Below are 12,608 nucleotides of genomic sequence, written 5' to 3'. Positions count from 1 at the left end.
CGAATAACCTATAGTTACCATAGATCAGTTGAGTATTCGCACCATTCCCGGTTTCCCAGTCAACAAGTAGTTGTTAATTACCCTTGACTAGATGAGTATTCGCACCACTCTTGGTACTAAGCAGCCTTGTCTATATTTTCTTGAGTATTCGCACCACTCCTGGTACTAGACGACCTTTCCTAGATTTCTTGAACTCTTTAGAGTTAAGTTGTAAGTGTTTTGATTCTCTCCAAAATTGTAATCAATGGTTGCTTACAAGTCGTTCAGACTATTACTCTTGCAGAAAGGATATAATTACAATACAAAGTAGTCTGAAAACTCGCAGGTGTTTCTCTCTTTTCTCTTTCTCTCATCTTACACAAGTAAGCAAATAATACAATGAAGTACTAGAGGGATGCTTTACTTTGCTCTTTCTTTCTTCTCTCTTGATACAAATACAAGCAGATATATTGCATTGAGGCTTGAGAGATATTTTTCTGTGATTCACTCTTTCACTCTCTCTCTCTTTCTTCAAGTGGATATTCTGATGAAGCTCGAGAATATTCTTCTTTTCTTGAGCTCTTATATCTTTCTCTTTCCTTTGATTAAAGGAGTTTAGCTATAATAGGTCAAAGAGATTTCCTTGCTTAACGGATGATGAAATATCTTCACATCTTTATATTTTCTCTCTTCATCGTCATATTTTTCTTTCTTCTCGTCTTTATTTGTACACCTTGATGATATAACCATTACGACAATGTTTGTTCTGAGATTTGATAATATGACCGTTTAACGAAGCTTATCTTGAGATTTGTTCTTTTTTGGCTATTGATGTAGGTTTCAGTCATAGGATGATGTCTTTTATCGAAGCAGACATGCTTTTCAGATCATTTATCAAAAGCAGTTTTGACTTATCTTTTTGGCACAACTTTTATTGACCTGTTCAACCTTTCTTTTATTTTTTTCTTCCAATGTTCATTTTGATACGTATGAGATAAGATTGATGAATGTTTGTATCAATTGTCTTGCAAAAGATAAAAACATGTATAATAGGTATGTCCTATTTTTGTTTACTTTAGTGTTTTAGAATTTTTTTTATCATTTGTTCATGATTATGTGTTTTCTAATGTTTTTGTGTTTGTGAGATTAAGTAGTATTGTTTAGTCCGTAAGTGACTTCTTGGTTGGTGTTTTACTTATGATTTCATGATTTGTTTTGACATAGGTATTGTGTCACTATTTCCTAAATGTCTTTCATATACCTACTACTGATATGATTGGATTTGATGTACAATCCACTCATCAGATATAACTTTTGTTGTTTTTGAACGTTGAACATTTAATGTCATTTAATGCTTGCTCAAAACAATAAAGTGCTTTTTGATTTCCTACTATTAAGGTAGCATCTGGCAATTAAGCTATTTCTTTAATGATACCAAGCGTTGAGTAAAGACTTCATCGTTGGACGAAGTATTGGTTTAGCTCATGGTATCATTTAGACAAGTAAACGTTTCTTGTGATATAGTCTTTTTAGACATACATCGTTTAGCTTTGTTTGTTTTCTTTTACTGTTTTATGTTTTTAATCTTTTAGTGTGTTTTGTCAAAGACATCGTCTTTACACTGTTTTGTTTTCGGGAGCGAAATTGAATACCTTTTGGGTATGATAAGCTTTAAGCGTTTAACTTTAACTCTCTTAGACGCTTTAGGCGTAATAACCGTTTAACACAACGTCTGAGTGTTTTGGCTTAGATGTGTTTCTATTTCCTAAGAACCTAAGTGTTTTCCTAAGGTTTTTTATGTTGGGGATTTCGGTTCTAAGTCTTGTGTTTTCATCCTAAGTTGCTTTCCTATTTTCTAGAGTCTTGAGTTGTTTGTCTTCAGCTAGTGCTTTGAGTTTTCTTCTTGTCTCGCTTCTCTCCTAAGTTCCTTAGCCTGGTTTGACCTTTTTATGAGTTTCTATGTTCGACTTTTTCCCAGACGATCATCCACATATTTTCTTCTTGATGAATTTGGGTATGATCTTTCTATCTTAGAGTTTTTGCCCTAGTGTTTTAAACACTTTGTTTCTATGTTCTTCTATTTGGTGAGGTTGTGAATCTTATTAGACCTTTCTAGCTTTTATGGTTTTCTAGCCTAGTGTTTTTCTAACTTCACCTAGAGTTTAATGGTTTTAACCTAGCTTTCTAATCTAGTAGTATCTTTGAGTTTTCTATACACAAAGACTTCTTCGTTTCATGTTTTTTAGTTAAACTTCAAAACCAAGGTTTCTATCAAACGAACATGTCTTGTGACGAACTTGTCATATCTTGACACCTTCAACGCCCAAAAACACCCTTCACATGCAACATATTTCTTAAAAGAAAAAAAATGAAAAATATGAACCTACTTTATTCAAGATTTTGATCGAGTTGGATTGTAGACCTCGATGTCAAAAGTCTTATGGTATATTTCAATCTTCAAACAGACGAAGGATGAAGTCAACAATCTAAAGAGAAGGTAGAGGAGAAGTTTAGAAATAAGTTTAGAGAGATGATGGATTTTATAAAAATGAACTTTTGTTGATAAAAAAACCCATTTATAGTTTTAACCTTTTATTATTAAAATATTCTACTGTCATCTTTTAAAAACCACCTTTATTCTTAAACCATTTTCTAGGTTCTCATACACATATTTGCCTTGAACAATAGAAAGTTTTTGCATGCATCACCTTCTACCCAGACGTTGAGACATATTTGTCTTGTATATCTTAACTTACACTAGTGTTTAGAAGAGTATATCTTAGACTAAAGGAAGAAAAAACGTTCAAAAGTGGTTCTCATAGCATCGTTCTAAGATGTATCTTAGTCCTAAAAAACAATTTTGTATAAATATAAAATTGTCAAATTTATCTCGAAAAATAATTTACCCTTTTAATAATTCTTTTGTATAACATATCTTTAATATTTAAAAAATAAAGTGGCATCATTCTTCTTTTAAGACAACCTAATTTCATGGTCTCATTCTTTGAAGTTTGCTGCGTTTTCCATGATTCAATTGGTACCGAGGGAGTAAAAAGTTTTGAGACAAATATTGTACCAAATTTTAATCAACACTTTAATATAGATGTTGGAATGCATCAAGTAGTGTCTGATACACCGTGAAACTGATTTTACAATCGACTTGAAACATGCTTTCTCAAACACAAACAGAGTATTCTGATTGACCCTGTTTTTCACACAAACAATATATTCTTATTGACCTTGTTTTTCATACAAACAAGTGTTACATTGTATCAAAACAGAAAAGAAAAATACATAGTATTTGGTACATCCTGAATATGCAAACAACAACAACAAAAATCGCTGCAACTCCAACATAGTATTTGAGAAACTATCATAAAAAGTGTCAAAGGTATGCTGGTAACCTACAACCATGAAAATGAAGACCATCTTCTTCCTAGACTGGCAACCTCGAACCCTGCATCCTGTAACCATCAATCAAATTCTTGACACAACCCAAAATTGCTCGCACAACCAAACTATAGAGCTCTTGGTAACAGACATAAACAATCAAAGCCAAAACACCAACCCAACCCATGACACTAAGCCAAAGAAGGAGTGAAGGTATAGGTATAGTGGTCAAAACCAAAACTGAAGAAACACTTGCAATCACCACCATGATGCAGACTAAGATTATCATGAAGTTGTCTGGAAGCATTGTTCCCAGCAGCCACATTAAGAAGTAGAGCACAATCATGAAAACCATAACCGTCATCAGATTGGGGTGTTCTGTTACTAAAGCTTCTCCCTTTGGCGTGGCTATGAAAACTGTAACTCCAAACAACCACTTGAACAATTTCTCTAAGATCTCTCGTAACTCCATGAATCGATTCACCTCTTCCTCTCTGAGACACGAAAGAACAATGTTAGAACACCCCATCAGCAGAAAGCAGAAGACTGTGATCAATAACTTACCTTGTCGGAATTGGATTCACAGGACCAGAATTCATGGCTGACGGGTTTTTCCTTGTGCTCTGAACTTTGATACCTGGAAAAGTTTATGTATGCATTGTATATATATATATATTGGAAGTATATGAAACAGGGGAGAGAGAAGCTCTTACGAATTTCATATTAAACGTATTAAACGTATAATACGTATTTAATTAAATAGTCAAATTGGTGACCCCACTTTATCTGATGAAAAAGAAAAGAAAATAATAATAAGAATGTGAAGAAAGAAAAATAAGAAGAGCTTTTAGTTTTGAAGATGGTTGAAACGGTATTAAATTTAGCCAGAAGTATAAAACGCGCTTTGAAATGGAACAGCATTATGTTTTAATTTCTTACTTATGTGTAAGTTGCTTTTACCCGTATTATACTTGAAAGTATAAAACGTGGGTGCATATGAAACATTTGAGCTATTTATTTAAGAAAAATATATTTTAACACATAAATATTTTACACTCAATTGATATTATTTTTTATTTTCTTCTTTTCTTAAAAAAAATACAAAAATTTACTTTTTGATTATTTTATCTTTATACTATATGTTAAATTAATATACAAATATGTCATTTATCATTATTAATTCATTATTAATTTATTTAAGTTTGTGACATAAAAATAGTTAAGTCTGACGAGTATTGTTTGACATAGATTTGATTTAAAAATAAATAAATTTGGTTAATTATAAATTTAAAATATGTCTTATAATTATAACTTATTTTAGGGAAAAATTAAAATATTTATTTGATAGACAACGGGACCTTTCAAAACAGTGTTTTTATTTTCATCAGTAAAAAGCTTGTCTTCTAACTATCATAAGTATGAAACGCTTTTAAAAAAAGAAGAGATGAGAAAAGGGAAGACGAATAGTTAAATTAGAATGTATTATAGCGTGAATATATTTTACATTTTTATTAATCGTAAATTGTCACTGTGAGATTACTATTATTTTTTAAGTATTTAAAATTCATAGATAGAGCCATTTATGATTAATTAATAGTGTAAAAATTATGTACTTTCAAACTATAGTAAAAATAAAGTACACACAATTGCTTTCGATTTCGTTCAATTTAAAACAATGAAAACAATAAGAAAATAAAACATGCAATGTGAGACTCTTAGATGCATATTTCTTATCGATTGAGAAATGAATTACAATAAAATATTGTAAAGAAGCCATTCAAAGAAAAACTCTAATTAAATGAAATTACTCTTATAACTGTTTGATAATATTAAATTTAAGGTAAATATTTTGCTATAAAGTTAGTAATATTGTACACAAAGTAACTATTTAATTTGTATTTCTTCTATTATTTTCAATATACATATATTTAAATATTAGATGTTTTGATAGGGATTAGTTCAGATCGAGAGACTAACCTTTCTGACGTATCCTTCTTGCTTCTGAACGCTTGGATCATCTGAACCGTGTCAGTCTGGACTTGTCAAGTTAGGAGCGGTTTAATAAATTGTTTATCATAGTTGAATATTTGAGTCTCGTAGAGTGTGTATTAAACGTACCTGACTTTTGGTCCTATCATTGTATTTATAAGTGTTTCATAGACCAAATAAAAACAAATTTACTTGGAGATTTGGTTAGTTACTCATAAACGGCTTTATCAATATCTCTAATAAGATATATTTGGTCATTTTAACCGTCTGCTGGACTTTTGGTCCAATAACGATTTAAACAATAATAACTTAAATGTCGACCCAATTATGGCCCAACATTGATGTAGCAGATGGACCGAACGATATTTAGTGTTAACCGTTCGGTCCTGAGCGTATACCATACATTAGAAATTATAAAAATATTACTTACTTTAATAAATGAGCTTATAAAAATTATTATTTCTACTATTTTAATTAAATAAAAATAAAATTATAAAAATATTGTATCATAGTATTATATATATAAATAAATAACTTTTTACGTGAATCGTTGGATAAAAAAATTAGTCCGTATTTTTATACGAAAAGTCCTGGATCGATCCACTTTTTACATATCAAATAGGAATGAACCAAAATGGGAAGGATCGACCTCCATTACCATTTTTATTTTAAAAAAATTATAAAACTTTATGAAGATAATTAGATTACTTGAAATTAGAAAATGTTAAATATCACCTAAGAAAAAGTAAGCTAAAAAAAGTAAGAATGTTAGTATGTTCATATTTTCAAATGTCTTCTATTAGTATTTTCTTCTCAACTTGATTTTGGTTAAAATATTATTGATTTGACTAAAATCAAGATATTGCTAGAATGATTATTTTTTTGTTTGATTAATAATTTGTTGTTGTGGTTGATGAAAAGTTATCTTTTTTATTTATATTATTAAAATAACTTTTGTGGTTATTGTAAATCATTATTATCCATAGTTTAATTTTAATTAGGATTTCTTTGCAATATCGAGGCTAATTTTTTTTGCAAAGAACTGTTTTTTTTATTAATTCGTTTGTTAATGTTTCCAATGATTATATTTTTATCATTAACATTAATATTATTTGTTATTATTGCTTCCTTAACATATTTTTTTCTAACATTGATTGATAAAAGAGTTAACTAACTTTAACTAAGATCATAATGTATGGAAAGTTCATAATTAGCAAAAGAACTTATCTTTCAAAGGTTGTCTATATTCTCTTGGGTGCATTAAACCCCTTTTAGTTGCATTAACCCATATGACTCTCAGTAGCATTTGTTCTCACCGTGTGGAGAGAAAATAATGTGTTAGAAAATTAACATATTTGTAGATTTGATTTTATTATTATTTATTTATAAATACATAATTGAAATTTAACTTAAAGTGTTTTAAGCGAAAATATTATCACTTTTAATTTTAACCACCATAAATATAAGTAAAACTAAGTCTTTAAACTATTGGTAGCCTTCAATTAAATTATATTAAAATGTCCTAATTGTTAATATCTGGCAATTTTTCTTCTTCCATAGCGGAACATCAATACACCTTCAAAGTCCACAGCTTCATAGAAAATAGACGAGGAAGTGCCCCTCTGGCTGTCCGAAAATTGTAAAAAGAAGCAGTGCATGCATTCCCAATACAAGACGGGTGCCACTGTAAGGGAAAAGAGTGGTTTGGAAGGTGAAGATAGAGTATGGAGAAGAGTATGAAAGGAGACGAAGGTGAATGAAAAATGTGAATGGCAGCCCTTCGCCCTCGTGTACATGATGAGATAAGCTCCTTCAAGCTATATATATGACTCAAATTAAAGAGAGATTCCTAAATGGATTGATGGTTGCGGAAGTTTAATAGTGGTGAGAATATTGTACACATGTGATGGTTTAGTGTGGTGAGATGGTAGTTCATCCTCCAAGCTATATGTCTCAAGCATGGGGAGAAGGTATGGTGATGTTTAAATTTTCTCAAAAAAGGTTAAGTCAACTCTTAAGAAATGGTGGTTAGAGCAAACCTAGATAAGGTGTTCTAGTTTTAGTGATATAAGTTGAATAATATTCAATTTAAAAGTGAATTTACAAGAGGAGACATCTCTACTGATAAGTTTAGATAACTCTAAAAATGTTTCTAAACTGTAGGAACAAAACTCTAATATTTTAACTTGGAGACCAAGGTAAAATTCCCTCTATTAGAAGGACGACACATGATCACTACTAAGAAGAAATCATCTCCATTAGAAACATGACACATGACTACTACTAATTAGGAGAAATCCTCTCCATTATGAGCATGTCGCATGACAATAGCATGTGTCTCACACACAAAAAAAAAGTAACTTAGAGACCACTCAAGCCAAAGGCCCATAAGCTTCTAAAAGGTTTGACCTCCAAGTTAGGAATTTTATCCTAAATTCATGTGTCTTCTTAGAGTCAATCTCCTCTATGCTCAAAATGCTACGTTAGAACCCAAGGTCCAAATACAAGGCCCAAAAGAAACCTAATCTACTAAAAACTCACTAATAGCTCATGATGATAATAGTTAATGCCCACCTTCTAAAGATGACTCCAACTCTTCATGAGTATGTTTGGCCATGACTAGGTGTATGTCATCCTTCACTCTCTCTTGAAAAGGATTTGTCTTCAAATCTTCATGTGTTCTTCATTACAATAACCTCTTCTTATTATTGGTCAACTTATGTATCATTACTCCAAGATCAAAGATCCATCTGTAGTAATTAGCAAATATAATTTCAATGGATTTTTGTTTCATAAGAAAAATATATCTCAATAAAAGACTATATGGAGGCCTTAGGTTAATTTTGAGAGACTTTTCTTCAGAATTTTCAAGGCCTATTTCCCAATGTTTTTATCCACTTTGAGTTAATCGTAACCTAGGAGGCAACATTAACTTAAAATGTGATTTTGAAAATTAAAGTTGAAAACTTTTCAAGAGTAAGGTTATAATTAAGAAAGATGGTCTAATAATAAATTGAGAAAAATTCAAAGATTGTAAAACTCCCTTTATCATCTTGGTTTCAACTATTATTGACAGAGTGGTATGTGTCTTTAGTAACACTTCCTCTTCTTCAATTCTCTCAATCTCTTATTTTCTCTCTTTTCTTTTTCATTCCTTTCTCTTATCTTTTTCTCTTCATACTCTTTACTTCTTTCCTCCTCCCTTTCTTTTTTCTTTCTTGCTCCTCTTTCTCCCTTTGTTCTTCCTTCCTTCTCCTATTTTCCTCTCTTCTTCTCTTTTATCCTTTCATTTTTTTTGTTTTAGAATTCTAAGTTCCTTATTTAGAACGGTAAGTTTTGGGTCTCTTTTAATTTTCTCCTTTTCCTTTTGTATAACCTCTTGCTTTCTCTAAATTTTTAATGATTTTAGCTCTTGAGCATTTTAGTTTAAACTTTATGGAGCTTCTTTACTAGAGTCACTATCAATTTTGCAAGAATGTTCAAGTTCACTTTTAGGAAAAAGAGGTGAATCATTAAGGATTACTTAAAAAAGTCTTTTCTTGCCAAATTTCACCTCAAGCCCTATTGCACCAAAATTCTTAAAGGAAATTAAGTTTGAAAGACAAGTGGACACACACAAAAATATAAGTAAATAAAGAAAGCAAATAAGCTAAATTATGCGGTAAGAGTAGAAGGCACTTAGAACCTTCAAAGCACTTACTAACTAAGATGTGCTTTACTATAAGAAATTAAATTTCTAATTAAGAGATGAGATTGAACACCAAAGGCTCCCTTAAGACACCTAATTAGGCCAAGGTTACAAGAAGGAAAACAAGTAAATTACAACTTATAGAAAATAAATATGCAAATACAAACAAAGCAAAGCTACTCTTCTCCAAGTGTCTCTCTCTTCCTTTTCTCCTTCGCCAAAGCTTCAAGTCCACTTTAGGTTTCTACCCCTTAAGATGCTACCTCAAAGGTTGGTTCACCTCAAAAGAGAGCCTACACCAAAAATCGAAAGGAGTCCAAGAAAGAAAGCAAGAAAAGGCTTAAAAAGAATGAAAGTTATACTCTAAAGGAATTTAATATGAAAAAACCAAGAATAACCAAGAAAGAAAATCAAGAAATTAAAGGTTAGAAAAAAGGTTAAGGACACAAAAACAAACACCTAAGGAAAGACACTAGAATAAATGAAAAAAATAAAAAACAACTAGAAATTGAATGTCATGCTTCTTGTTCTCTTTGGTTGATTATTAATGGTGCATATAATCACTATTTTAGCTTAAACGACACAATGCTTGTTGAAAAATATATTTTACTGTACCAAAAAAAGGTTCCAAACTCAAGAAATTGAATCACACAAAAACACTTGGTAGTAGTGGTCATGTGCACATATTTTTCATGTATTTTTCTTACACTTCTTTTCTATTTTTCTTTTAACTCCTCTAAAACTCTTTTAAAAAATTTTCCTACACCAAAATAGTACCATTACTCCACAATATTCACACATTTTTTTCAGAAGAAGTAACTTCAAATGGAAAGAAACCTAATGAAAGCAAAAAGGTAGAATATGAAACTCAACAAAACACAATGAAAAATTAACTCTATGTTAATAAACTAATAACAAGTATGAACTCAATAATTCAAAATAAAAACACTCAAAGGAACATATATGATGCAGTTTTGAAAACACACTTGAACACATTTTTGAGATTTTTTAAAAGCTTGACTAAGAAGTAATGACATATAAAGGACTAGACAAACCGTAGACAACATAGATTAAGTTGAAAACAAAAATGACTTAAACATTTGATATGACTGAATGGAAAATATGAATAAAAAAAAAGATAAGCACATGTAAACATGTTATCCAATACATTTAGAAGAATTTAAAAGGAACAAAATAGTAACCAAAATTACCAAAACAGAACCTGGAAAACGTTGATGACAACATTCTGAAAACTTTAACCTTTAGTGACTATTTTGCTCATAACTTTCTTCATAAAATTCCAAATGTTATTATTTTTATTTTTGTTTTTTTGAAAACTAGACTCAAAGTGATTATAGACATTTTTTTTTTACTTCTGAGCTAGATACATTTTAATTTTGAAAATCGTCAATGTTTATTACAATAACTATTTTTATGTGTAAGGGAGGTTGATTTGAACCATTCCAAGATAGCTACAACAAGACAAGATTAGGAAAACATAAGGACAAACAAAAATAAGCTAAGTTATGATTACTAAATAATGGGATAAGTTCCTCCAAACTATATGACTCAAGCCAAGGGGAGAGTCCAAGTTATATTTACTCTCAAAAGTATAAAAAAGTATATTTAAAAATATTTTTTAATTTGAAAATATATTTCAGAACATCTAATCCGAAGTATAAAAAAAAACTGAATAAATATTCTAAAAGATATTTTTCAAACTAGAAATACATTCTGAAATACTCATTTTAAATTATTATTTATATTTCAAATTGAATGTTCTAAAATATAAAATAATTTTTTGAATGAGTGATCTAGAAAGTATTTCTAACTGTTTCAAAAATTTAGATACTTTTCATATTAGATGTTCCAAAAGCTATTTCCTAGTTCAAAAATACCTTTCAGAACTCTCAATTTTAGATTGAGTGTTTCGAAAGAATTTTTTTCAAATTTGAAAATAGCTTCCCAAAAATCCAATCCAAAAAATATTACAAATAGGAAGTGTGTAGAGATTTTTTTTATAATTTTAATGAAAGATAATTTGAGGACTACTACTTTTATGGGGTGGATGAAAGAGAAAAGGGGAGTGTAGGAAGAAAGATCCCATCTTGGAACTAAGGTTTAGCTTAAACCTGCAATTGGACTTGAATTTGACAAACCCATTAGAAATCATGTTACTGTGGTCGTGGCTTTCATTATCGTTGCACTTTTTAAAAGGAAGAAAGTAAAACGGTAGTTTGGTTCGAAACTTATTCCAAAAATTTTATTGTGTTTCAAAGAGCTAGTTTTAGATTGCATTTCATATGTTCTGGAAAACTAATTCTAAAAATTTGTTCTGACAAAAAAAGTCTCTGTAAAAGATTTTCAAAAGTGATAATCTAGAACGCCTTGTGGTCGTTTAAAAGTTATGAGAGTGCGGTTAGAAGTTCTGGAGGTGCAGAAAAATAGATATATAGATTATCAGAATAGAGATATGGGTCCATAAAAATTGCAGTGGTTCATTAATAAAGGGTGTTACTCCCTCCACCACCACATAATGTTACCTGTACCTTCCCGTTTCTCTTTTTGCCCTTCAACAGTAATATTTAAATGGATATGATTCATAAACGGATGTCAACATCCGAGCATGGATATCAACATCTGTTTAACCATAATAAATCATTGAGAAACTTAAAGTCCTCATCAATTATAACATGGTCTTCAAGAGAGAAAGCTCGTACTAGACAAAACCAACAAGAACCCATCAAAAGAAGCCCTCATCATTACATTAGTTATTAGATGCGTTATTACTCTCTCAACACAGTGGACAATATTATTTTCAAGCATTAGACTAAACATTGTTTTCTCGCGAAAAGCCAAGAGAATTTCACCTTTGTGGCAAGGAAAGAGAGAATTTTGTGTCTTGTTACAATGTTCCAGCCAACTTGGTAGCAGGTTTCAAAGAAGGAGAAGAGTTTGATAGGCATTGTGAACTAACAGAAGCAAAAAGGTGTTTGGTTAGTCCTCCTATGGATTATAAAATTCCCTTCCAGTGGCCAACTAGCAGGGATGTTATATGGAGTGGAAATGTGAAGATAACCAGAAAACAATTTCTTTCGTGTGGAAGTATGACCAAAAGGTACTTCTTTCTCCATGCTAATTACAGGAGTAAAATAGAACCTCTTTGGGCTAAAATACTCATCAGACGAATGTCCATATTCGCGCATGGATTGTGACATTCGTTTAAGAATTCAATATATATATATATTCAATCCATTAATATATTAATTAAGGGCAAACATCCGTTAATATATTAATTAAGGACAAAAAAGGAATTGGGGAGGTGCAGAAGCAGTAGGTGGTGGTGGATGAAGTAACACCCTTCATTAAAATACAAAATCTTAAATCTATTACAATCCAACTTACATTTTCTTTTCAATTTTCATTTTCCTGAAATTTTTGTTGTGTTTCTTAAAAGAACGTTTTAATTGACTTAAAATATTTTCTCTTAAATTGTTTTAAAAACTATAATAAAAAGGTAAATTTAAAAAAGTTTAAAAATTTATTTGTACTAGAATTAGAT

The 12,608-nt window shown here is 30.4% G+C and overlaps 1 protein-coding gene across 1 annotated transcript; it reads right to left on the bottom strand.

The window, feature by feature from the left end:
* Positions 1–3,297: 3,297 nt before the first annotated feature.
* On the bottom strand, positions 3,298–3,992 carry LOC108333783 (uncharacterized). Its single transcript, XM_017569256.2, has 2 exons — positions 3,934–3,992; positions 3,298–3,863 (listed from the first exon to the last, which is right to left on the bottom strand). The coding sequence occupies exons 1-2, from the start codon at positions 3,966–3,968 to the stop codon at positions 3,416–3,418; spliced, it is 483 nt and encodes a 160-aa protein (XP_017424745.1). The 5' UTR covers positions 3,969–3,992; the 3' UTR covers positions 3,298–3,415.
* Between the last annotated feature and the right edge of the window lie 8,616 nt (positions 3,993–12,608).

The sequence above is a fragment of the Vigna angularis genome, chromosome 11 (genome assembly GCF_016808095.1).
Source record: "Vigna angularis cultivar LongXiaoDou No.4 chromosome 11, ASM1680809v1, whole genome shotgun sequence".
In the NCBI taxonomy this organism is placed as follows: domain Eukaryota; kingdom Viridiplantae; phylum Streptophyta; class Magnoliopsida; order Fabales; family Fabaceae; genus Vigna; species Vigna angularis.
The sequence above is the reverse complement of the archived record's forward strand: the minus strand, read 5'-3'. Positions and strand labels throughout refer to the sequence as shown.